The sequence below is a fragment of the Castor canadensis genome, chromosome 12, assembly GCF_047511655.1.
Source record: "Castor canadensis chromosome 12, mCasCan1.hap1v2, whole genome shotgun sequence".
NCBI lineage: Eukaryota > Metazoa > Chordata > Mammalia > Rodentia > Castoridae > Castor > Castor canadensis.
The window spans coordinates 80,706,707-80,733,931 of NC_133397.1; the positions used below are offsets into that span (position 1 = coordinate 80,706,707).

The 27,225-nt window shown below is 42.7% G+C and overlaps 1 protein-coding gene across 1 annotated transcript in view; it reads left to right on the plus strand.

Moving 5' to 3' along the window:
* Nucleotides 1-17,427: 17,427 nt before the first annotated feature.
* The window catches only part of Snrnp200 (small nuclear ribonucleoprotein U5 subunit 200), a 37,958-nt gene continuing 28,160 nt past the window's right edge, over nt 17,428-27,225 (plus strand). The window contains exons 1-14 of the mRNA XM_020158645.2: nt 17,428-17,612; nt 18,093-18,256; nt 19,461-19,632; nt 20,800-20,992; nt 21,455-21,510; nt 22,822-22,920; nt 23,244-23,396; nt 23,743-23,842; nt 24,056-24,192; nt 24,712-24,795; nt 24,884-25,057; nt 25,328-25,465; nt 25,669-25,824; nt 26,658-26,828. Coding sequence (XP_020014234.2) covers nt 17,568-17,612; nt 18,093-18,256; nt 19,461-19,632; nt 20,800-20,992; nt 21,455-21,510; nt 22,822-22,920; nt 23,244-23,396; nt 23,743-23,842; nt 24,056-24,192; nt 24,712-24,795; nt 24,884-25,057; nt 25,328-25,465; nt 25,669-25,824; nt 26,658-26,828 — 1,842 coding nt within the window. The 5' untranslated portion in view covers nt 17,428-17,567. The remainder of the gene's footprint in view (nt 17,613-18,092; nt 18,257-19,460; nt 19,633-20,799; nt 20,993-21,454; nt 21,511-22,821; nt 22,921-23,243; nt 23,397-23,742; nt 23,843-24,055; nt 24,193-24,711; nt 24,796-24,883; nt 25,058-25,327; nt 25,466-25,668; nt 25,825-26,657; nt 26,829-27,225) is intronic.

The window sequence follows — 27,225 nt, forward strand, 5'->3', positions numbered from 1 at the left end:
ACAGGCATGGTGGTGTACCCCTTTAATCTCAGTACTGGAGGCTGAGGCAGGAGGATCTCTAGTGGAGTTGGAGGCAAGCCTGGGCTACACAGCAAGACCCTACCAAAAGAAAGAAAGAAGAAATGAAGGGATGAATGACAGAGGAAGCAAGAAAGGGAGGGAGTGAGGGAAGAAGGGAGGGAGGGAGAGAAAGAGGAAGGGAGAGAGGGAGGGAGGGAGGGAGGAAGGAAATGGAAAGGTGGTCTTTGATTGAGAGAACTGTTAACACTCTGGGACCCCACAGGAAAAACTAGGTTCTCTCAAACTCCCACCTCTCATTACTTAAAACCAACTAGAATCAGGACAAGGGAGCCCCTCCAAGCAGTTTTCCTCCAAGCAGGAAACAGCAAAGAGAAGGGAGAAAGAGGATCTGCAGGGGGAAATAGACAACACAGCATGGTCACTGCCACAGGTGATCAAGCTGTCTCAAGCAAGTGCCAGTCTATGAGTTCACTCCACAAACAATGCTACTTCAAATATACACAAAGACATTCAAATCCACAGGCCTAAGACCTGGGCCCACGGCACTATCCTACTCTTAAAGGGACCGCTAAAGGAAACCAGAGCTCCTTGGAGAATGACAGCACAAGATGTCAGGACATCCATGAAGTAAGGTTAGCCTGGCCCTTCTTGCTGATGTCAGAAAGTAGGACAGGTGCTAGATCTAACTCAGATGATGTTAGAAGATAATTTTTTTTTTTTTTTTTTTTTGGTGAGATTGAGGTAGGGCTTCACATTTGCAAAACAGGCACTCTGCCACTTGAGCCACACCTCCTAGAAAATGACTTGAAGAGGCCATATAGAGAAGAGACTCTCAGGGTTGGTGGAGTGGCTCAAGTAGTAGAGCACCTGCCTGGCAAGCATGAGGCTCTAAGTTCAAACCCCAGTACCAACAAAGAAAAAAGTCTGATGAGAAGAGACTCTCACTGCTGCAATGAATGGCAGACTGTCATAAACAATAATTATAGCTGGGTGCTGGTGGCTCACACCTATAATCCTACTCAGGAGGCAGAGATCAGGAGGATTGTAGTTCAAATAAATAGTTAGTTCATGAGACCCTATCTCAAAAAAACCCTTCACAAAAAAAGGGCTGGTGAAGTGGCTCAAGGTACAGGTCCTGAGTGCAAATCCCAGTACCACAAACAAAAACCTGTAAGTTGGGAGCCTAGCTACTCAGGATACAGAGATCTGGAGGATCATGGTTCAAAGGCAGACCTGGCTTGAGAAACCACCTTTTAAATAACCAACACACAGAGAAAAACACACACACAAAAAAGAGGGAGAGAGTGGCTCAAGTGGTAGAGTGGTGTCTGCCTAGCAAGCATGAAGTCTTGGGTTCAAATCCCAGCGCTGCTACCAAAAAAAAATTATCAGTATCAGCTGAGCCACAGGTCCTCGAAAATATTTTTTTAGATGATTCACAACCCATAACGTTTTGGTGTAAGATTCCTATTGCACATCCATGAATTTTTAATATTCTCACCAAAACTGAATCACTGAATAAATCTCACACATGTTTAGGTCATTCACAGACACCTATGAAAATATAGACATAAATATATAAAATAGGTAAATCTACATTTATGTACATAGAAAATAGACCTTAACCTATTAAGTGAGGAAAACAAAGTTACGAAGCTATGACTTAATCTCATTGTGCGTGTATATTATATGGCTGGGAAAAAAAGTTTCAAAAGGTGGATCCCAAAGTGTTTGCAGTGAGCTGAACGTGAAGGGAATGATTGCAGGTGACGTTCACTTTTTAAAAAATGTCTTCTTTGGACTGTCTAATAATAAGCAGGTATTTTTTCCACATACAAAAACATTCAGTGTCTGAATGCATGAATAGGCTGTGTGCCCAAAGCCCTCACGCACCTTGGTTGGAGCACAAAACAAGTTTTCTAAAGAAATCGATGGGGCTGGAGGAGTGGCTCAAGTCACAGAGTGCCTGAGCGCTGACTTCAAACTCCTCCTGTACCAACCCCCACCCCTCCAAAATAAATAACTAAATAAACCCAGGTGCACCCAAGATGGTGCGTTTAACCCCAGACCACAAAAGACACTGAAGAGTTTGGCCGGGACTAGCTGGTGGGGGAGGGGAGAGAGCTTCCTCCTCCCCGCCTGCTTTCCGGTCCGCGCCAGCCGCCTCCTTACCTCCCTTCGCCCCAAACCGCCTTTGCCCTCCACCTTCCCCCCTCTCCCCCGCCCCACCTTCCCCCCTCCCCCGCCCCCACCTTCCCCCCTCTCCCCCGCCCCCCGCTATGGAGGACGCGTCTCCATCCTCCACGCACCTGCAGGCGCTCAGCCACGGGACGGTCCCTGGGACACGAGAGTCACCGCGGGCGGCGGTCGAGTGAACCCGCGCTCGAGGGCCCCGGCATCCCGCGCCACTGCAGATACGCAGAGTCCTTTTGCCCAGTTGGAGGATTCGTGAGCGTCCCCTGGGACACAGCCCTGCGGTCCCCCGGGGCTGTCACTTCAAAGCCCTGGTTACCATATTATCAATCACGTTCCTTTTCTTACTGAATTACAGCCAGCAGCTACGAACTTAATTTCTTAATGAAAAAGGACACGTGGTTACCGACTCGGCCCTAAATCGTCTCGCGGGCCGGTCCTTCCTCAAACCGACCTCAATCGGCGGGATCTGGAAACGAGTCTCCGGTGTCCTGAGCCGAGAGCGGAGGACTCGCGCCGAAAAGGCAACCGCCCCCCGCCTCCCCCACCCCGCCCACCCAGGCAGCACCCCCTGAGTGCCTGGACCTCCGCCCTTTCTCTCCTGACGCTGCGTGCGTTCGCCTCCCCCGAGGAGTTTAGGGTGCTGTCCATCACCCTAAACCTGCGTGGTCTCTAAATCCCGCAAGCACTCAACTTGGCGGAGCGGGGAGAAAGCTCCAGGAGCAAAATTTCTGAGCCCTGTGTTACCGCGTGCTAACTGGGACCCGGAAAAGTTCCCCACCGCGGGAGCCTCAGCTTTCTTAACTGATGGGATGATGATGATGAAAGTCCTTCGCTTGAGGGGAGCAATGGCCCAAACAATGTATGCACATGTGAATAAACGAATATAAATTTTTTAAAAAGTCCTTCCCTTTTAAGGTTGGTGGACAGATTAAACGACCCCATATATTTAGAGTGCCTGGCTCACAAATTAGTCACTCAACCACTCCTAAGCTTGACGTCTGTTATCTGTATTCACATTACTAAATATAGTGCTTACTGTATCACATTGGTTATTGGTTATCTGTCTGTGGTTTGTTGCATGAAATTCTGAGATCTAGAGAGAAAAGATAAAAATTTAAAAATTAAACCTAGCTCAGCTTCTGATATGCAACAGCTTAGTGTTTTGTGTGCTGTTTTGGAGGTACTAGGTTTGAACTCAAGCTCTACAACACTCGCTAGGCAGGTGCTCCACCAGTTGAGCCAACCTGCCAGTCTTTTTTGTGATGAGTTTTTTCGAGGTAGGGTCTTCTGGAACTAGTTCCCCGACTGGGTTTGAACCAAGATCTCTTGATTTCTGCCTCCTGAGTAGCTAGGATTATAAGCTAGGATTACAGGAGCGCAGCAGTTTGGTGTTTTTGAATGAATGTTTGACATGGATGTTTCAGTCATAAGAAATAGCATTTGGGGGTACACTAGGGACTCTACCTTCTTTTTTTGTATAGGAGGTTTGGAAGCTGGGGAGAAGCAAGGCAAGGCTAAGATCCACACAGAATCCTGACTAAGAGGATGCAAAAATTGGATATATGGCCAAATAGCAAATAAACATTTAGATCTTAAATAAGATATTTGGATTTAGGATAAGTGTAGGAGATCAGGGTAACCAGGCAAAATAACTGATAAAATAACGTGGCAAACCATTTCTCTCAAGTTTTTTGTTTTGTTTTGTTTTAAAAACAAAGCACAAAACCTTATTTTCTTAAAAAAAAAAAAAAACTTCTTTTGGCTATATTGGTGTTTGAACTCAGGGCTTTAAACTTGCTAGGCAGGCACTCTACCACTTGAGTCACATCTCTAGCCTGTCTTATTTTATTTTATTTTTTTACAACTGAAAGATCTTCATCAAACCAACTTCTTGTTATCACAAGGTCAAAAACATTTTGCTCTGGTGACTCACATTTTGTGGATCTCTTTGTTAGGCAGCAAAGACCTGTGTGGATACAGATTTACATGCTGCCCATGCTTTGAACATAAGGAAAAGTAGCAAATTGCTGCTTTGTTTTCAATGGTGTGAACTATTATTAAAAAGCCAGATGTTACCTGCACCACTACAGCTTGATAAATTGCTCAATAAATTGGAATAGAACATTCAGAGGACAAAAATTAGGTGCTCTTGATTAAATATTTTAAAGAGAGAGCAGGGGGATGGAAGTGTGGCTTAAGTGGTAAAGCACCTACCTCCCAAGTGTGAAACCTTGAGTTCAAGCTTTGGTACTGCTGGGAACTGGTGGCTCACTCCTGTAATCCTAGATACTCAGGAAGCAGAGATCAGGAGGATCAAGGTTCAAAGCCAGCCTGGGCTCAAAAATAACACAAAAATGGGCTGGAGGAGTGGCTCTGCCAAACTACTAAAGTACAAGAGTAAAGACAGTTGGGTCCATGCAAAGCTTAAAAACAAATGTCTCCTGTGTACACCTTCTCAAAAAGTTTAGGAGTTTATCTACAGCCCTGCCAATGCTGGAATGCCACGACCCCCTGGGCTTCTAGGAACTCTTTTGTGACCTGGCTCTCTCACAGTATACTGTGGCCACTGTAGAATCTTAGGGGAGCTGAGGCCAACCTCTGATGCAAACACATCTCTTATTATCCTCTCTTGGGCCCTCTGTATGGTAGAGCTATATTATGCTTTCTTTGCACAGTTGGGTTTGTGCATGCTACTCACTTTTCTAAAACTGAGCTATATGCTGTTAACAGATCAGACATAAATAGCAAAACTATAAAAGAAGAGACCTGACTGAGGTTGTAGCTCAGTGGTACAGTGCTTGCCTAGAATGTGTGAGGCCCTGGGTTTCATCTCCAGAACCAGGGGTAAAAGAAGAAAAGCAAGAGATTTGGCTGACATAAAAGAGAAATGGGTACATCTGAGAGGGAAGAAGAGAGGGATAATTGATGTTTGCTTTCTTTTCCTACTCTTTTGGTACTTTGATATTACTTCATGTCTCCTTGGCTTTCCCACGGGGCACTGACCAACTGACTGAGGATGATCCAGGCTAGGGATGTTCTAGGGTGGGGCTGAGCTTCATGAAGAAGTTTGTTCAACCAGAGCCCTTAAGCTCCTAGGGAAAACACATCACAGACCACATCTCAGTGAACAATAATAAAAACAATACTCACCATGGTAAGTATTTTATGTGTGTTAGCTAATTTCATCTTTTTAACATAATTCCTACATTACAAAGAACTGAAGGTTCAGAGAGTTTTTTGAGACAGGGTTTAGGTTGGCCTAAGCCTCCTGAGTGCTGGGATTACAGGCGTGCACCATCACACCTGGTAGATTCAGTGTTTTCTAAAGGAAGACAGATTGTTTTCCATTCAATGGCATTTAAAGACAAGTTTAGAAAGCAAAACTTTTCTCAAAAACCCTGGATGGCTCACACCTGTAATCCTAGCTACTCAGGAGGCAGAGATCTGGAGGATCACGATTCGAAGCCAGCCTGGGCAAATAGTTTGTGAGACCTTATCTCAACAACACCCATCACAAAAAAAGGACTGGTGGACGGTTCAAAGTGTAGGCCCTGAGTTCAAGCCCCCATACCAGGAAAAAAAAAAACAAACCTGTAACTAATGAAAATCTGTATTTTAGTTCCTCATTATACCTATTTAAAGAGGAGAAGTAGGCAGATAGGATGGAGAAAAAAAGTAAGTAGGGTGGGGATGGGAGACAAAAAGAGGAACAAGGCCACAGGCACGGGAGTCCCTTTTGGTGCCTACTAAGTTTTCACCTTATCCAGGTGCTTCAGTGGCCACCTCTCATGAGCTAAAGCTAATTATGTTAAGACTTGCTTCCACAGAAGCTATATAAAATTTAGGGCCTTGAGTTATTGAGGGTGTGGAAACGTGGAGAATGAAACCTCTACCTAATCTGTTCAGCCATCCATTCACCATTGAGGGTTCTGATTTCTGCTTCTAGCAAGATGGCAGCCTCTCTGTGTTACTGGCATGAGATTTGCTTTGTTGTTGTTTAACTGGCAGTTGCAGTCTGCTTGCCTGCCTGGTGTTTGTCCTCAGGCTCATCCAATATCTGGAATTCTTCTGGCCACAGTGTCCCTGACCCTGGCCTTGAGGCTGCTCTGAATTGCTTTGGGATGCATCTAGCACCACTTCCTGCCATAGGACTGGGAAGGATGCTGACTTGGGTCCTGTAGCAGAACCATCTTCCCCAAAGTTCCCCAATGTGGTCAGCTTTTTCTTTACAGCAGCTGAGGTTGGAGGCGAAAGGAAAGAATCAGCTGCATAGAGGGAAAGAGTAGCTTTGTCCCAGAAAATAAGACTTCACATTACTATTACTCTTGCACATTCAAGTGCTTCCAGCCTACCAAATTCCATTTATCTCTGGGCCTAATTGACTTGGACCACAATCATAATGCCTTGACTGTAGCTGCAGGGCATGCTACCCCATTGTCATTACAACATTAAACCCTTTTCATCCCAACTGCTGAAGTCTGAAATATGACCCTACTCACAAGCCAGCTACTATTACTGCTTCGTGGATGCTGGCAGAAGACACGGGACTCCTGGGTCAGAGCCAAAAGGCTTTACTTCTCATGGCAAAGCAAGTGGCATGAGCATCTAGTTTATGTCAATTCCCCTCACTCTCCTGAGTGTCAGGGGCAACATGGAGAGGTCCAGGTGGGTGTGGTGAATGGAATGGTTTGTACTATAGACAAGGAATTCTCATCTCTGGAAAACTATGTTTTTCATGGCCATTCTTCTCTTTGTCCCTGTGGAAAACTTATTTTATACCTTACAATCACTTCCTACAACACAATTCTGAGAAAGGGCCTAGTAAAGAATGGCCAGGGCCTGGCATCCTTGGCATCTCCAATAAGATGATGTAGGGTGCCCTGGGCCATGGCAGGTTGCCTCTCCCAACACCTACCTCAGAGTGGCTGTGAAGATGAGATGAGATGAATGTGTGGTTCATAATGCACTCGACAAACGCCAGTTATTCCATTAGCATTAGAGTTGGTTAATGAAATTAAGGCAGTTCTGAATATACACATTCCTGAACATGTACAAAAGGTAAATGTATATTTGCTGACTACTAACACAAATGCTGTAAGAGCCGGGCACTGGTGGCTCACACCTGTAATCCTAGCTATTTGGGAGACTGAGATTGGGAAGATCATGGTTTGAGACCAGTCTGGGCAGACAGTTTGCAAGACCCCATCTCCAAAATAACCAGGGCAAAATGGACTGGAGGTGTGGCTCGAGCGATGCAGTGCCTGCCTTACAAGAGTGAAGCCCTGGGAGAGGGGAGATGAAGGAGAATGATGGAAGGGGTGAAGTCAAGTATGATATATTTGATATATAGTAAGAACTTTTGTAAATGCCACAATGTGCCCCCACCCAACACAACAATTAACAAATTTATAAAATAAAAGGACAGAGACTGTACTAGGAAAAAAAAAAGTGAAGCCCTGAGTTCAAATTTCAACCCCCCCACACACAAAATGCTTTAAGAAAGGATCCCACTTCCAGAGACATAAAAAAAAAAAGTGTGTTATAATGCCCAATGTTTTCTTTCAGCTATTTTCTTCAATGGCACTTCTAAATCATTTGTCCATACTGTTATTTTCCAATTTAACAACACATAATAAATTGACTTAAGTCTAGTGACTCCTGACTGATTGTGACAAAAGATTTACCACTTTTGTGCCACCTGTTGACTTCTAACTGTACTAAGACTTTGGTTTTGTTTGTTTTTGTTTTTGTTTTGTTTTTGAGACATAGTCTCACTCTGTAGTCTAAGCTGGCCTCAAATTCATGACCTTCTGCTTCTGCCTCCTGAGCTTGCCTAGGCTGGGATTACAGACATGACTACCTGGCAAAAACCTTTGTTTTTTAAATCATTAGTGTTCCCAGTTTTCATTTTGCAGTTATTTCACTGATTTTAATTATCAGGGAAAAACGCAACAAAATATTAATCACTTCAAAGTTACAGAAGTGGCTAAGGCAGCAGCAACGCTGTTAGACCACACTGCTGACTGAAAGGCAGGTCACTTATCACTTGTGAGAGTAATGCAGAAGTCCATCATGAAAGACAATTGTGGGATGCCAGGCAGAATGCATGGAAAACCAAGGATAGCATAAGAAGCTCAAAGAAGCTCATCCTGAGCTGGACACTGGCAGGAGTCAGCCCCCCAAGCCTTCACCAAGCCTGCTTCAGTTGCCTGTGTCTGCCTCTAAGAAGAGCTTGTGTTTGGTGACCCTTCTTCCAATGAACAGTCATAAGGGTATGGAGGGCTCTGAATCAGGCTTGTGAGCTTATTAAAAAGTTGTTAGGCTGGGAATGTAACTCTGTAGTAGAGCACTTACCTAGCATAGCATATATGAGGCTCTGGGTTCAAACCCTAGCACTGCAAAAAAGAAAAAAAAAAAGGTTCTTGGCTACATAGTTTCAAAGGCTATGGTGCCTGATAGAAGAGTAAGTAGGGCTTAGGACTTGAATTTCATTCCAACCTGCATTTTGAGTCTGGGATTTGAAGCTACCAAAATAAAAGAAAATTAGAGCCCAAAGGGGAATGTGGACAAGAAGTACAATAACAAGATACAGTGTAGGCATGATCTGGGGGTTTTGCTTTGGTTTTGACTTTTTTTTCTGGGACTGGGGTTTGAACTCAGAGCTTCACACTGAGTATGAAGCAGGCACTCTACCACTTGAGCCACACCTCCAGTCCAGGTTGCTCTGGTTATTTTGGAGATGGAATCTCATGAACTATTTTGCCCAGGCTGGCCTTAAACCACTATCTTCCTGATCTCATCCTTTGAGAGAGAGAGAGTCTTTGAGACAAGATTTTGTTATGTAGTCCTAATAGTCCAATCAACCTTCAAATTCTCAATACTCCTGTCTCAGTCTCCCATATGCTGGGATTACCATGTGCACCACCATGCCTGGAGTGATCTGTTTTTGGTTTTTGTCTTTTTTAAGACTCTACTCTGCAAGAAGAATCGAAGGAAATGAAATTGCAGGTGAGGAAGTCTAACAGAGGAGTAACCTGGTATAAGCAGGAGACTCATTTGTTACCACAGACTGTCTCCATCTATGGCGGGAGCCAGTTATGGCAACTTTGCCTGACTACAATTGCATCTACGTTGGAACCAGTGTGAACCACGCTAGATAAGTGATTGCCCTTATAAGGAGCCTACATTTTTTCTTTTATTTTTTTTAAATAAGTTTATGGTAACCTGCATAGCAAAATAATAAATCAGTCACCTGGTAAGGCAATATTCTTAGTCTTAAAATGCAACCATTGCACACAGCATTCTGGGAAGAGCCACCAACTTATAGTCATGCTATTCAATATACCCAGTGATGGCCACCTATCTTCTGTGTGAAGCTTGGGTTTGGGGAACAGCCAATGGTTATCCAGAATCAAGTTGGCTGTGCAGCAGAACCATCAGGTTGGGTGAGACCATGTGGGATAAGAGAGAATGGATTCAATGAGGAAAGAGGAAGTTTTCCTTGATGAGTCATAAACTTCCTCCAAACACAGAGTGTTTCAGAAATACTTTTGAGAAATGCAGATCTGTTGGACTGTGCCTTATACTTGCTATTTCCTGGCATAGTTCTGGGTGCCAGGCAACTCTATGGAGTAGGTAAAAGTATCTCTTTTAGGCACAGAGGAGCTAACAACTTATCTAAGATTGCATAATTCATAAGGGGTGAAGCTGGGATTCGATAAGGGCCCTTTTTTTTTTTTTTTTAAATTATCACGTCAAATTGACTCTTGGTTAAAACAAGAGCATTGCTTTCTAAGGTGAACACCTGGAGGTAACAAGCCTGTTTAGCAGATGAATTAGAAAATCAATTTTGTCACTACATAGTTAAATTTTGAATACACATGCATATAATATCTTTCTTTTTTAAGTTTTAACAAGGATTTATTTTAGCATAACAGGATAAGGTAAGGAGAAGTGAAAAAAAAAGGAGATCCATTTCCTGTTCCCCATGCAGGAAATGGGAGTAAAGACTCAAAATGGTGGGGGTTTTTTGTTGTTGTTTTTTAATCTGTGGCCTTTTTACTCTCTGAGCTGGAGAATATAGATGGTCACATCATCTATCAGCCCCTGCTCATTAGATAATGGTTCTGGGTGGCTAAGATGGGTGCTATTTTTTGTTCTAAAACATGGATATGGAATATAGGCCTATCCTTTTAATTTTAAAAGGGGTTGCAGAGGGTTGATGGCCCTTTTTCTATTGCTGCTTCACGCTGAGCATGGATTGCTGGCCCTACCTAGCAAGGGAACCAAAAAGCCATTTCTCTATCTGAGGAGGAGACATGGGAAAATTCATTTGGCAGGAAATTCAGTTGGTAGGCTGCCAGGATCAGGACTAGAAGACATCAAGTTATTCTTTTACTAAAAGAGAAGTCAGAAGTCAAAAAGGCAGGCACTGGTGGCTCATGTCTGTAACCCTAGCTACTCAGAAGGCAGAGCTCAGAAGGAGTGCAATTTGAAGCCAGCCACAGGCAAATAGTTCTCAAGACCCTATCTTGAAAACACTCGACACAAAACAGGGCTGATGGAATGGCTCAGGGGTAGAGTACCTGCCTTCCTTCCAAGCATGATGCCCAGAGTTCAAACCACAGTACCAATAAATAAGTAAATACATAAGTAAGAACAAGAAGTCAAAGAGAAATTAGTGAAAACCATCCTTTAAAAGTAGAAAAGTGTTCCCTATCTGTAACGATAATATGACTCTTAAGAAAAATCACAAAAAACATTAAGGAAATGTAAAATGTAATGTATTGAGGACATTTGCCATCACAGAAACGGCATCGCTGATAGCATTATAGCCCTGGAACCTACTACATTGTCTGGCACAAAGGAGGGCTCAGTAACATCGGCTAAACGTGAAAGTGAGTGAATAAAGAAGCTCAAAGGTGTGCATTCCTGGATGAACTGATATCCTGGGCAAATAGAGAACTACCACTTATTGTCTCCATTCTCCACTTAGGACACCTCGTGATGCTTGCTGGAGACATTTGAGTTAGCCTCAGTCTAACACCTGTACACCTGTACACCTATAAGGCCCGGAGGCATGCTACCACACAATACACAAGTTACAAATTCATACCAGGCTTCTGGGTGACCCAGCACTCTCACACCGCATCTCCAGGAGTTCAAGCAACTTCAGGGCTTCCTGGACACACCACAAAAAATCACCATTTCCCCTGAATTTCGCTTGCATTTTTAGTATTCCATAATCCCTGCCATGTGATCTCTGTCAGGCACACCTAACCTCTTGTTCCAATGGCAATCAATTTCTTATCTGTGTTTTCTTTTCCTGCTCCCCCTACTCTCCTGCCATCCATATTATCTTATTGCACAGTGACAATCACCTTCTAAGGCCCCAGCTCTGTGAGAAAGATCCTGTGGATAGGACTTGGAATGAGAAGATCTGGCTTTGGAGCAGATAAAGCCAGGCAAGTCAAATACCTTCTTGGGATCTCATTTCCTCCTTGGGAAAAGGAGAAACATTAATGTACTTTATAGGGCTTTGTAGGGATTAAGATGAAATTATGTGCCTTAAGACCTGTTACTTCATTTAGTTTCCTTGAGAATATTTTTATGCACATGCGTACTAGACTCTGAGAATTTTTATAGACTCAAAGAAAAACAAGACACACAATTAGATTATAATTTGGACAGGGTTTGGTCTCACTATGTCGCTCAGGCTGGTCTCAAACTCTTGGGCTCAAGCCATCCTCCTGCCTCAGTCTCCTGAGTGCTGGGAGTATAAGAGGTACTTAAACTTCTTTTGCTAAAAAGCACTGACTCCTTCTTAGGCCCATGAATTAACTAAAAACAGGACAAAAGCTTGACATTTCTGTCTCCATTTTGTACTTGCTGTCATTTTCTCTTTCATTCTCTCTTGAAGTCACCTTGGAATCAAGGAAAGACAGGACTGATCAATAATATGTTTATGACGAAAGAATGAATTTCCCTTAAGGAACAACAGAACTTTGTAGGACAGACCACAACTCAAATGACGACAATTGTCTATAATGAGGAGGTTACACTCTGGAGCAGGAGTAATCATCTCATGGGAGCCAGCTTGTTTCCCTCAAGTGATGACAGTGATAACAACTTCTTTGGAATCCTCTAAGAACAATGACTGAGATAATGGTCGACCAGGCCCCACCTGACCAATCTTAAGACACTGAATTACTAGATTACCTGCCTACCTCCACTTTGGCCACCAGAACACATCTGTGACTGGGGTTACTTAACTATGTATACCTTTTGCTTCCTGCCCTAATTCTTTGTCTATTCAAAGCTAAAGCTCGTGTCTGCACTTACGATGATGGGCTCGGTGCTTACTTTGCCTCTTGCCATGGTGTGTCCTGGGCATGTAACATGTCTATTTGGTGTATGGGGCAAGTGGCTGAAACTGGCATGTGAAATTCCAGGAGTTTGGGTCTGGAGTCTAAAAACTCTGGTTTCAGGATTACAGGCATGTGCCTCCATGCCCATTGGAGAAGTTATAATCTTGCAAGACAAGTAAAACATACACAACTGCAATTAAAATACAGAATGTGATCAGTGCCACATGGCATAATACATACTAAAGTGGATCTCTGCAAATATTTGTCACATGAAAAATATTCTGTAAGTTTTTGGATAATCTTGATGGTGGTCCGTCTAATAAAAAAAAATCTGTTTTGTAACTCTGTAAAAAACCAAAATTCTCCAATAAGAAATCTGCTATGCCTTCTTATTGTCTTCTAAATAAAAACTCTACAGCGACCTTTTTTTTTTCTATTTTAGCAGTACTGGGGTTTGGACTCAGGGCCTTACACTTGCTAGGCAGGTGCTCTACCACTAGAGCCACTTTGCCAGCCCTTTTTGCATTGAGTTTTTTTTTTTTTTTTTTGACAGCACTAGGATTTGAACTCAGGGCCTCAGGCTTGCTAGGCAGGTGCTGTACCACTTGAATCACTCTACCAATCCCCCCAGGAAGCAATATTTATCAGTGTGCTGGCAGTGGTTCAGCAGATTTACATCCAAAGGCTGAGCCCTGAGAACAATAGGGTCTTACCTTATATACCCTTGCAAGCAGGTTACAACAGCAAAAAGCAAGGTTTAACCCAAATACGGTTGCATGCAACTCTATGAGCTATTTCACCCCCAGTGCTACGTGACCTTCTTCATGTTTAGATTCTTTAAGTTTTATCTCCCTGCTATGCCATCCCTTCTGCTACATTATCAGAACACAGACTTGCTTGCTTCTTTCCTGGCCCTCCTCCCTGCTACATCATCTTTCATCACTTTGTTTCCCTACTTATATTTGCTCCAAAGTCAGCTGAACTAAGCTGTCCTAGTCATGCTTCTGGCTTCCCTATCCTTATGCTTTTAGTTTTATCCCTTTGAAATCACCCACCTCTGGCCTACACTGAAATCCCAGTCAACCTTTACATCACAACTGCCTAAGTAAGGCAAAAGTGATTTCTCTGATCTCCCCCTTGTGGTACTGATTGAACTCAGAGCCTCATGCATGCTAGACAAGTGTTCCACTGTTACGGGAACTGGCAATATACCAGGGAGGAGGTCTCCAAAAGGAAAGAGGCCTCTGCCTGGCCATTGGGTACCAAGTTTGTGATGTTGTCATACACACAAAAAATAACTTTAGGACACATTGAGGTAGAGACCAAGAAGTTTATTAGTAAAAGCAAGTCTAAGGACAGAAAGATAGAACACAACCCAGACATGGCTGTGGGTACATCTGATAACAGGTGCAATGAGTGCTCTAACGTTAGGGATATTTATGGTAAAACATTAGGGTAAGTGTTTTGACTCAAATTCACTACTCTTTATTCTGATATCTACCATATTTAATCATTCTAGTTGTTACCTTGTCTTAGTACTTGGGTTCAGAGAGTTCAAGACTGAACAAAGAGTCCTTCCAGACTACCAATAAACTACAATCCTAACCTCATCCTGCTTTTTAATTGAAGTTATAGGTTTTAATTCCATAAGACTGTACCTTTTCAAGGATCTTGAGAATTTAGTGCCCACAAAACACTTTGCGAGGTAATTAATAAAGTGACAAGTTTTAAGGTATAGAAATTCAGGGCCCAGACAGAAGGCTGGGCAAACTGTCCAGGCTCAGGGTGATTATGATGGTCATCTTAGGAAGAGGCAGCATGATGAGGCACATGTAGACTTGAACGAAGCTAACGGCCCTTGCCTTTAGATACTATTTTGGTATCTAATATCACCTTGGGGTCAGGTGATATTAGATGCCCTAAATCAATTTTTAAAACCTACTTTTAGGGCTGCAGGCATGGCTCAAGTGATGAGTGTCTGTCTAGCAAGTGTACTGACAAAAAAAATTATTTACTTATTTTTGGCAGTACTGGTGTTTGAACTCAAGGCCTTGCACTTGCTAGGCAAGTGCTGTACCACTTGAGCCATACCCCCAACCCTTTTTGCTTTAGGGTTTTTTTTTTTTTTTTTCAGTATTGGCAGTTGAACTCAGGGCCTTGAGTTTGCTAATCAGGCACTCTATTGCTTGAACCATGCTTCCAGCCATTTTTGCTCAGATTATTTTGGAGATAATCCCCTGGGGTGAGCTTGGACCATGATCCTCCTTTTTTACGCTTGTTACCATGAGGTGGGACGACCACATGCCACCTCACTTGGCTTTTATTCCATTGAGATGGAGATCATGCAAACCATTTTTCCCCAGGCTCGCCTGGAACTACAATCCTCCCAATCTTAGCCTCCCATGTAGTTTTTGGGATGACAGGTGTGCACCGCTGTGCCCAGCTATTGGTTGAGATGGGGTCTTATGAACTTTTTGACCAGGCTGACCTCAAACTGCAATTCTTTAGTCCTCAGTCTCCCAAGTAGCTAGGTTGACAGATGTGAGCCACTGGTACTCGACATGCTTTAGGAATTTTTTTAACAGAGATTCAAATTTATGTTTGATCCTCCTATTTATACTTCCTGAGTATCTGGGATTACATGTGTGGGCCACCATGACCAGCTTTTATTAAGATGGTGTCTTAAGAACTTTTTGCCTGGGTTGGCCTTGAACTGTGATTCTCCCAGTCTCTGCCTCCTGAGTCACTAGACTTACAGGTGTGAGCCATTGTGCCTGACTAAAAATTGTTTAAAAACAACTTTTTTGAGTTATAATTTATATATCTTTATATTCTTTAATTTAACACTGTACAGTTCAATGGTTTTCATCTGTATTCGGAGTTGTGTCCCAAACACTATCTAATTTTAGAACATTTTCATCATCATAGTAAGAAACTTATTTTCATTAGTAGTCACTCCCTTTTTCTCCTCCTTACCTTCCACCTAGGCAACTAGTAATCTACTTTCTATCTTGCCTACTTGACATTTCACATATACAGAGTCATATAATATTTGTTCTTTGTGACTTTTTTCTCTTAATGTCGAGACTCATCCATGTTATTGCATGCATCAATACTTCATTGCTTTTTGTGACTGAGTAATATTGCATTGTATTTTTATATCATTTTGTTAATCCATCAGTTGATGGACATTTGGGTTGTTTCTACTTTTTGACTATTGCAAACAGTGCTGCTGTGGTCACTGGTGTACAACTTTTTGTGTAGATATGTTTTCAACTTTCTTGGGAGTAAAATTGTTGGGTCATATGGTAGTTCTATGATTAACTTTTCGAGGTACAGCCAGACTTTTCCAAGGTGACTTTGCCATTTTACATTCCCAACAGCAGTGTGTGAATGTTCTAATTTCTCCACATCCCTGCCAGCACTTGTTATTGCACATCTTTTTAATTCCAGTGATCTAATGAGTGTGATATCCCAGCTTCTACACTACTCCTACAAACACAGAGCAGAGTTTCTGAAATACCCTTATGACTCTTTCACGTCAAGTGGGAGAACCATAGTATGGAAACAGAGTACCAGCCCCCTCAAGGATTCAGCTTTAAATAACTTTCAGTGATCTCCTACCTGAGTCAGGCACTTTGCTAGGTGCTTCCAAACACACTTCCTCGTTTAATCACAACAGTCCTATGTGGAAGGTCTTATTGCCCAGTTTTGAGGAAATGCTCACCCAGAGACTATGTAGTTATCTCAATGTCACACAGTCACTGAAGAGCAGAGCTATAAGGACTTGACCCAATGGACTCTTCGAAGGCTCAAATATTAAAAAAAAAAAAAAAAAAAGGCCAGGGCAGCAAATTCCATGCCCATACGGACCAAGGACTGGGAAGAAGGGGCAGTGAGAGAAGCATGAGTATTCTCTAGCCTTGGCAGTTACTAATTAGCACTGTACAAATATGCCATATAGGAATGTAGCACTCGTGGACAGTTTTTTGAATTTTCAACTGATGAGGGAAATCCTGATTTTATGTGAATTATCCCAATTTTGAAATAAAGAGCCAACAGTGAGACAAACAAAATACTACCACAGGTCAAATTTGGACTAGGAGACTGTCATTGTGGATGAATTCCTTTGGCTTAATACTCATCCTCCTATCTATCATCTATCTATCTATCTATCCTATCATGTGTGTGTGTGTGTGTGTGTCTGAGACTGGGGTTTGAACTCAAGGCTTTGCACTTCCAAAGCAGACGCTATACCACTTGAGCCAGACCTCGAGTCCATTTTGTTCCGGTTATTTTGGAGATGGGGTTTCGAGAACTATTTGTCCGGGCTGGTCTCCAACGGCGATCCTATCGATTTCAGCCTCTCAAGTAGCTGGGATTACACGCGCCAGGATCTATTCATCTTTCGAAAGCAAATGGGCACTACTAGAAACAATCATTCAGCTGTAAATTGCCATTCCACTGGCGATATAGGGGATGGGACGGGTTAAGGAGGTACTGCCTACCAGCCTGGGCTTTGAAGAAATTAAGCCACTGTCCTCGAGGATTTGATCGGAATAGGACAGCTGCCTTCACCAAAGTGCTTTGGGTGGTGGAGAGGGACCTGCCATGGGACGTGACAGATAACTGGGAACAAATGGGCCATCGCCCCTGTGCGTTCAGCTGGCTCAATACGGAAGAAAAATACACACAGAGTTAAATTGCTAGCTCACTTTGCTATGTTGGTGTCTCGGCCCCAAGATCTCAAGATCTTTCCAAAGAGGACCCCGACCGCGCAAGCTCCGCCCACTCGCCGAGTGCGCTCACCGGAAACTCGCCCTTTCAGCGTTTGACCCGGAAGCGGAAGAGACTCCGTCTCATTTCTCCGTCCTGTGCGTTTCTCCTGTGTCGTTACAGCTCGGCGGGAGTTGATCTCCGGGCCTGCTCGCGGCGTGTTGTGGCGGAGAAGCGGCCCTTTGAAGGCACCGAGCACCCGCAGTCATGGCGGACGTAACCGCCCGCAGCCTGCAGTACGAGTACAAGGCGGTGCGTGGGCCCTCGGGGGAAGACTCCTGGCTTGGAGTGCGGTGGGTGCGCGGGAGGCAGTGGATGGGTGTTTCGGTCTGAAGGCCTCCGGGAGAGCCACGAAAGCAAAGGGGGAATCAGATCCAGGTGAAGGTAGGATTACTTCATGGCGGAGCAACCCCAGTGGAGTTTGGATCGCATGAGACTGTCTTAAGAGCTCCCCAGGAGAAGTTTCTCCATTTCTCTCGGCCCCAAACGCGTGCCCTTCCCCTTGGTACCCCCAACTCGCTCAACATTTTTCTAAGTAGGGCTGTTACGAGCAAGGGTCGTTCAGCTGTCTAGACAGCCCTAAGCTCATGCACAGCGCTATACGTGATGTTGTTTCTCAAGGAAGTCACCTTTTTATTCCTTTTGTTACAATTCTTTTATCATCTGATGTCCCTGTGATGTAGGAATTGGCCCTGCTCATGTCGAAGTTTCGATAATGTATGATTTTTTCAGAACTCGAATCTTGTTCTCCAAGCTGACCGCTCCCTCATTGACCGGACCCGCCGGGATGAACCCACTGGAGAGGTGCTGTCATTGGTTGGGAAGTTGGAGGGCACCCGTATGGGAGATAAGGCTCAACGGACCAAACCTCAAATGCAGGAGGAAAGAAGAGCCAAGTAGGTACCAAGGGGATACTATTTTTTTTCTGCAAGTCCAAAGTCCATCTTCCCTTTAGCATTTGAGTAGCATTTTTACTGAAATTTGTGGTGGAAGATCATCAAATAAGTGTCATTAAAACAACATAGTTTCCTTTACCTAAAGCTTAGCAGAATATGAGAACTTAGTTTTTTTAATCTTAACAAATGCACCTAACGTGGATAATGACTTATTGGTATCATTTTCTAATGTTTCTGATCCATTGATAGATCTCCATTTTTCTTCCATTTATTTTTCAAGACCCTTTTTATTCCCTTGTCTGAGTAACTTTGTTTTCTCCCATTACTAACTTCCAGTCCCTATTTCTTTCCTCTACTGTTGTTCACTTCCTACTTTGTTTTCCATCTTGGGAGATGTACTGGGAGATGTATTTCAAAACTTGCATAATCACTGAATTTTATCTCACCATTATATTTTTGACTCTGAATAACTCTGTTTTTTTCTCACAGTGGAGTCTTAAAATTCTAAGGCCAGTTTAGGTTAAGTAGTTATATATGAAATTGGTTTATATCCCATTGGTCCTCCACTTTGCAATGTATTACTTCTCTAGTTCTGTTATAATTTGGTTTGTGTCAGTAAAAGTAGATTCCATTGGAGCTTTAGTTTTTCTGGCTAAAAAAAAGCAATGCGTCTGCGAGGTTAAAAAAAAAAAACAAAACTAGTTAAAATACTACTTTTTTTTTTTTTTTTTTTTTTTTTTGGTATTAGGGCTTGAACTCAGGGCCTATGCCTTGAGCCACTCCAGAACACCTTTTTTGTGATGGGTTTTTTCAAGATAGGGTCTCACACACTATTTGCCCAGGCTGGCTTTAAACTGTAATTCTCTTGATCCTTGTCTCCTGAGTAGCTAGTATTACTGGCATCCTGCTTGTTTCATAATTTTTTCATACAAAGTATAAAGGTATCATTTTTAAGCTAATGGGGAGGATGTCTCATAATATTTAGTACATTTAATGAGAGAATGACAGAGGAGGATTCCTTTCTGTCACTGTGTCTCATGAAGAAATGCTCCTATAAATGATTAATGCTAAATTGGAATAGTGCTCTGGGATCCAGTTTCCTGTTCTCAGATATTAGAGATGTGGAAAGGAGGGTGGGCTTGATCTATGCTTGTTTTGGGGAGGCAGTGTTCTCTCATTCAACATCATATCGTGTGCTTATTAGGCGAAGAAAGCGTGATGAGGACCGCCATGACATCAACAAGATGAAGGGTTATACTCTGCTGTCAGAGGGCATTGATGAGATGGTGGGCATCATCTACAAACCCAAAACTAAGGAGACCCGGGAGACCTATGAGGTGCTTCTCAGCTTCATCCAGGCTGCTCTTGGGGACCAGGTGAGGCCGTGTGTTTAGAAAGAGAATTTTTTTTTTTGCTTGTTAAAAAGGTATTTGGTAAGTTTGGAATAAAATTAATTTGAATTTACAGAGTAGTGGTCTTTTAGGTCATGTCACTTTTGGAAAATCTGATGAAAATTGTAAACCCTCTACTAGAGAGAATGTACAACCACAGATACCCATTAAACTTGACATACATTTTCAGGGAATTCAGCTTTTCCCAGAGTTATAAATTAAAAAACAAACTATACCAAAACCCCCAAACTTTTGCAGTTAAAAAAAAAAAAAGAAACTTAGGAATATTTGGTTGAGGAATTAGAAAGAGAATCTTATCTCTGGATCTTCTTTGTGGGCCTTACTAATTTGTAGAAGTAGCTGCTACTTGGTGAACACTTAGTTTATGTGGTACAACATGGGATAAATTCTATGAATAGGTGTTAATATTCATTTTCCATTTTGCAGGAGACATGAGTCACATAATAGATAAGTGAAAGGTAGTATTTGTATTTGGCAGTCAGAATATGAATCCGGGCATCTATCTCTGGAACCTGCCCGTAACCATTATACATGCATGAATAGAGTGGGGTCCTCATGAGTTTCTGAGAGACTCTGGCCAGGTGGGTATTAGAAGAAATTTGAACAAAGAATTACCAAAAGTATGGCAGGAGTACTGGTATGTGCCCCTACCACCTGAAGATGTGAGGAAAACTGTTATGAAAGCCATGTTGTGGAAGCCATGTCCTTTTTGAAGACCAACTACCTAATTTTTTTTTTTTTTGTGTGGTGCTGGTAATTGAGCCCAGGGCCTTGCATATGCTAAGCATGTATTCTACCACTGAGCTGTATCCTCAGCAACCTGCTAGTCTTTTTGAAAACAAATGGGTGGGTTTTCCTTCAGTTATGTAACTCTTAAGTGGCTTGCTTTTATTTATTTATTTTTTGGTGGTTACTGGAGTTTGAACCTGTGGTTGCCAGGCAGGCATCCTACCATTTGAACCACACCTCCAGTCCTAGGTGGCATTTTTATATCAACGTTAATGAAAAAGATGAGAACCTGAGATGCTGCAGGTTTTGAAGAGGTGTGGCTCTTCACCTCTTGCCCATCACATAAAGCTGGTCAGTGATGTTCTGCATGTTGTTCTAAATGTTTTCTTTTTTTGCCACCAGCCACGTGATATCCTTTGTGGGGCAGCCGATGAAGTTCTAGCTGTCCTGAAGAACGAAAAGCTTCGTGACAAGGAAAGGCGAAAGGAGATTGACCTGCTTTTGGGTCAGACAGATGATACCAGATACCATGTGCTAGTGAACTTGGGCAAAAAGATCACAGACTATGGTGGAGACAAGGAAATCCAAAATATGGGTAATTGAGCTCTTTATATCCTGATCATATTAACTGTTGACCCTTCCAAATGTGTGTCTATTAGCATCATTCATTAAAAAAGCTGAATATCAGTGAGTTCCCATACCTGTTTTGTGTTTTTTGAAGAGTTGTGACTGATGGGCATCAGAACCCATTGATTCCAGCAGCTGTTTCTTACTCTGAGACCCTTTCATTGTATAGAAGATGGGAGAGAACTTGGGTATAACCTGGGGGTTGAGCAAGTGGAGAGGCCTGAGTCTAGGTTGGCAGGTTAGAGAGAGCCTTAGTGTTAGCATGGGTGTCTTGCTTATGTTGATCATGTTAAGACTTTGTGTCCTTAGACCTTACTTCTGTCCTGAAGAGAAGTAAGTTAGGTAGTTGGGGAAGAAAAGCTGCTTGGGTACCTCTTGTTTCACTAACCACCACTCACTGCTATCTTTTTGTAATCCCTCATTGTCTCAGATGACAACATTGATGAGACCTACGGAGTGAATGTGCAGTTTGAGTCTGATGAAGAGGTGAGTAGTAAAGAATTCAGATCTCATGTATCTCATTTGTTGAAGTCATTAAGGTAATGGGACCCCTTTTAGTGTACAGAAGCCCTTTAAGTCAGATAAATCTTACAGTATTTTATGAGTGTCAGGTTTAGAAATTTGCTAAAAACATTATAGTTTTCTTTAGCATTTCTAAAGCACATTTATGCTGATAGATATAAACTAATACAATAATTTAAATCAAGTAGATCAGCAAAAAGAAAAACGAAGGACAGTGTACCCCTTCACTGAAGATGTATTCCAATATAGTTGACAGCATTTTAACCTTATTGCAATAATTTCCCACTTTTTCATATTGTAAACTTCAGTTATACTTTGTACTTGGTTGTTTAAGTAACAGTTGTATCAGTAACTGGGATTAATACTAACTATCCAGTCAGAGTTTCTAGAATATAACTGAAGAAGAATGAGTGGGGTATGTTGAGTTGGGCACGGTGGTGCACACCTGTTTGAGGCCAGCCTGGACTGATAGTGAGACCCTGTATCAAAAAAAAAAAAAAAAAAAAGTGAAAAACATACAGAATTTGTAAAATTGCTCTAGAGTTTTCAGTGGATGGGTTTGCGTCTTGAAAGGGAAAATGCCAGTCCTGAAATTTATACCAGAATAGGAAAAGGAATGGCACAGGAGTCAAGAATTCTGAATTTTGTTCTTATATCTTGGGCAAGTTATTTTGCCTCAGTTTCTCTTTCTATAAAATGAACTGATTGATATAAGATGAATGTAAAGTTCCTTCCTACAGTACAGTAAGTTGGACTTTATGATTTTTGAGTAGCAAAAAACATAGACTGCTCATACAGTTCATTTAACATATTTTTATTAAGTATTATTAACACGACACTGTTCTAAATTACACACACGGTACAATGTGAGTAGATAAGGAGTAAGGAAGATAAGCATAGTTTCTACATTATTTACTGGCTCATAGTCTACTTTCCCAGGTGTACTTCTGTATACCTCTTCTCTCCTGTTGGTCACCAATTCTTGTTTTCAATTTTTAGTGTGTGGTTCAGATAGCGATTGTGATACAGGTGGTTGCTATTGTGATAGCTAAGGTGAGAAGCAGAAAAGAGAGCAAGCACATCTAATGAGTCCATGCTAAGTTGGTATTGCATTAATGTACTCTGGACTAAGGCGGACCCTGGTACCAACAAGCTGTTGGTTTTACCTCAAAGCCATTGCTCTAACCATTGAGTTCATTAAGGGTGGTCTAAGGAGAGGTTCTGTGGTGACACAGGATCAGTTCCACATCATCGAGGTTGGGGCCATTTCCACAGGAAGGTGATGAAGATGTATATGGAGAGGTTCGAGAAGAGGCATCTGATGATGATATGGAAGGGGATGAGGCTGTTGTGCGCTGTACCCTCTCAGCTAATGTAAGTACAATTTCTTTCCCATTGCTTCAAGGCCAGGTTATTTCTGAATGTAGCACTTCTTCCTCATGCCTACATTCTCTTATAAATTACTTGCTTTGATAGAGTGAGCCATAGTAAACATTTAGGATAGTCATCCTCCTTCCCAAAGGCATGGGTTGATGGAATCTTAGCTTGGTGTGCTTCTCAACTCAGTGTAGTAGACTATTTCCTTCTGGAAAAGATCCCAAAAGAAAGTGAGTTACAGGATGGAAAGTGACTTTGTTGAGAAAGCATCGGGGCAGAGAGAGAGACGTAGTGAATCATGTGTCTGATTACCTTTTTAGCTTGTGGCCTCAGGTGAACTGATGAGTTCCAAGAAGAAAGATTTACACCCCCGGGATATTGATGCATTCTGGCTGCAGCGGCAGCTCAGTCGTTTCTATGATGATGCTATTGTGTCACAGAAGAAAGCAGATGAAGTGTTGGAGATTTTGAAGGTAAGACTGAGATAATGTATCTGTTCAGTCATCTTAGAATGTGGGGACAGTGTATGAAGCAGCAGATACTTGTGTCTTTGAGATCTTGTTTGGAGATTCTAGTAGGGGAACATGTACCCTTGACTGAGAACAGTCCTCCTCTACCAGGGAAAACAGTTCTCTTTGACCAACTATGCAGCTTCAAGAGGGACACACATAGAGGTGAGGGAGGTAGGGGACACCTGCCTAGCCAGCCAGATCAGCCGAATCAACCATGGCAGTCAATGGGGTGACAGCTGTTCCAGCCAGATCGTTCTTGCATTCAGATGTCTATGTCCTTAATGATGGTATTACCTTCTCTCTTTAGACGGCAAGTGATGACCGAGAATGTGAGAACCAATTGGTTCTGCTCCTTGGCTTTAACACTTTTGATTTTATTAAAGTGTTACGGCAGCACAGGATGATGAGTAAGTATACACTGTGCTTGTCCTGCAGAGTGAGAGAGAGAGAGAGAGTGAGTAAGTGTATGTGTGTGTGTGCACGTACATGCAAATGTGGCAGGATTGTGTTGCTTTCATGGTTTTAGCACTTAATTTTTTTCTTTCTTCCCCAAGAGTGAAGGTTAACATTATCTCATTCTCTCCTTTCCACCTTCCCTTTCTTCCTATTGTGGTTGGCAGTTTTATATTGTACCTTGCTGGCCAGTGCTCAGAGTGAAGCTGAAAAGGAGAGGATCATGGGAAAGATGGAAGCTGATCCAGAGCTATCCAAATTCCTCTACCAGCTCCATGAAACTGAGAAGGAGGATTTGATCCGAGTAAGGGCTGGTTTGGCTTAACTGTTTCATTCCTTAGCTAGTATTTGCTTTAAGAGTGGAGGTTGAAGTAGCATAAGGCATTTTTCTGAACTCTGGGGCTTGTCAGTAGGTACAGATTAGAATCAACACACATTGGTATAGTTGTGAGATAGTCTTCACCAGCACCATGGGGACCTTTACTGTTTTCACAGCAAAACCATGGTGTTTACTATAAGCCAGAACATGTGTGTTTGCTTAACATAGAACCCACACTTCTACCCCTTTGGGACAGCCCTTGGTGCTGAATGATAGAATGACTATTTCCAGCATCCCTGTTCTGTGCATTTTCTATCTATGGTATTTGTTTCCTTTCATCTTTTTTGGTGGCCTCTGTGGTAGGTGTCTGAATATAAAGTGCCATGTTTGGATTTAGGGATGCATTAGTCAGCACTTGTGAGTCAAGTACAGCTAAGCAGGCACTGGAAAGAACAAGGACCCAGGAGAATAGTAAGTCATGCTTTTTGTCTTTTCCCACTAAAGGAGGAAAGGTCACGGAGAGAGCGAGTTCGTCAGTCCCGAATGGATACAGATTTGGAAACCATGGATCTGGACCAGGGTGGAGAGGTAGGTATCAGGCCATTTTTCAGGCTGTGAAGGGTGGAAAACTCATTTTATCAGCTTGTTCATTTCCTGTTGTTTTTAATGTTCCCAGGCATTGGCTCCACGGCAGGTCTTAGACTTAGAGGACCTAGTTTTCACTCAAGGGAGTCACTTCATGGCTAACAAACGCTGTCAGCTTCCTGATGGATCCTTCCGTCGCCAGCGTAAGGGCTATGAAGAGGTGCATGTCCCTGCTCTGAAGCCCAAACCCTTCGGCTCAGAAGAAGTGAGTGAATTGCTTTTTTCAGTTTATTGCTCAGTTTGCCTCTCTTCCAGTTTTGATTTTAGCCAAATCAAAATTTAGTTTATTCCAGAAATAGAAGCTGCTTCAGAGTTTGCCCAGTCTGATTTTGAGCCCAGGGAACAGTATTGATCTCTGTACTGGCTTTTCAGAGAGTTAAGCAGGGAGACTGCCAAAGAATGAAATCCTGGTGATCCCACAAAAGTGGACAGTTTGCTCAAGGACATGATATGAGTGGCATTTTTTTCCTTCTAGCAACTGCTTCCAGTGGAGAAGCTGCCGAAATATGCCCAGGCTGGATTTGAGGGCTTCAAGACACTGAATCGGATCCAGAGTAAACTCTACCGTGCTGCCCTGGAATCAGATGAGAATCTGCTGCTGTGTGCTCCTACTGTAAGCATTGCCCTGCCTGCTTTTCTCTTGTGGCATGTGGTCTAAAGGTTTGGTGGTAATTTATTCTTAATGGAATACATGTTAAGTGGTGGAGTAGAATGCCAGAACATGCTCAGTTTTCTGTTTTGGATATAAGCCCATAGAAGTAAGGTCATGAATGTAACCAGGTGAACAGGCCATCTCATCCCTGACCTCTCTCTCAGGGTGCTGGGAAGACCAACGTGGCCCTGATGTGTATGCTTCGAGAGATAGGGAAACACATAAACATGGATGGCACTATCAACGTGGATGACTTCAAGATCATCTACATTGCTCCCATGAGGTCCTTGGTGCAGGAAATGGTGGGAAGTTTTGGAAAGGTAAGGGTTACAGCTTTGCTCCAGAAGATTCTTGTTGCAGCTATCAGGTATTGAAAAAGGGCCTGTGCATCACCAATTCTTAGATTAGACATCTCTGAATGCTTTCTGTGCTCTTTGTTTTCCCCATTTCGAAGGTGGAAATGGTATAGTTTCTAAAGCAATAAGGTTCTGAACTCTCTTTTATAAAGGTCTTCATCAGTTTTCTTTCATCCTCTCCATAGTGGTTTTCTGTAGTTGGTGTCATTGCATTTTGAAGTTTTTTTTTCTGAGATAGGGTCTCGAAATGTAGATCATGCTGGCCTCAAACTTACTATGTAACCAAGACTGCCTTTGAACTTGGGATCCTCCTGCCTCAGCCCCACCGAGTGCTGGGATTATAGGCATGTACCATCACACCCAGTTGTGATTTGAAGTATTTGTGAAAAAGCTTGTGGATATGGTTGATAATAGACCTTGTGGTGTCCCAGGTTCTCTGGCTTAAAAGTTTGCATTTCTCCTTTCTTATATACAGAGCTCTTAGAGATTCCCAGTCTGCTTCATTTGCTGAGTAAATATTGGGGTTTTTTTTTTTTTTAGGAGTATATATTCATTTGGTTTCACCTGGTACTTACCTGTTCCCCGTCCCCTACACTGACACTGCCCAGACAGAAAGTGTGCTGTCCAGACTCCTTGAAGTATTTTTTTTTTCTTCCTTCCTCTCTTCCCTTCCCCTCTTTTTTTTTCTTCTCTTCTCCTCTTCTCAGACCTTGCACATACTAGGCAAGTGCTCTATACTGAGTTACATCCCCAGCCCCTTTGAAGCATTCCTGCCTGATATACCTTTCCTCTCCCAGCGCCTGGCCACTTATGGCATCACTGTTGCTGAACTGACTGGGGACCACCAGCTGTGCAAGGAGGAGATCAGTGCCACACAGATCATCGTCTGTACGCCCGAAAAGTGGGACATCATCACCCGCAAGGGCGGTGAGCGTACCTACACTCAGCTGGTGCGGCTTATTGTCCTGGTGAGCCAGAGAGTGATGGAAGGGAGAAATTAGTTGTGATCAGGGGTTTACTGGAATTATTGGTGAACGTCCTGCAGGCCTTTCTGTAGATGCTGTCCTTTATAATGACAGCCATGGACAATTTTGCTGTTGCCATTGATGAGAATCTGCATGCAGTAGAAACTTCCCAGTCATTGCATTGGTGTTGCCATATTCCTTATTTGTTTTTATGTCTGAAATATTTTGAAATAAATGTAAACAGATAAAAATAATTGTATTCTCACAGCACGTTGGAGGTCTTTCTAAATAATCCATTCTGAGAGACAACAAGTAAGGAGCCAGGACATTGTGTTCTGTTTACACAGAAGCACACAGAGAGGAAGGACTTGTAGTCTGAGAGTCCATTTTTTGTGTGTGT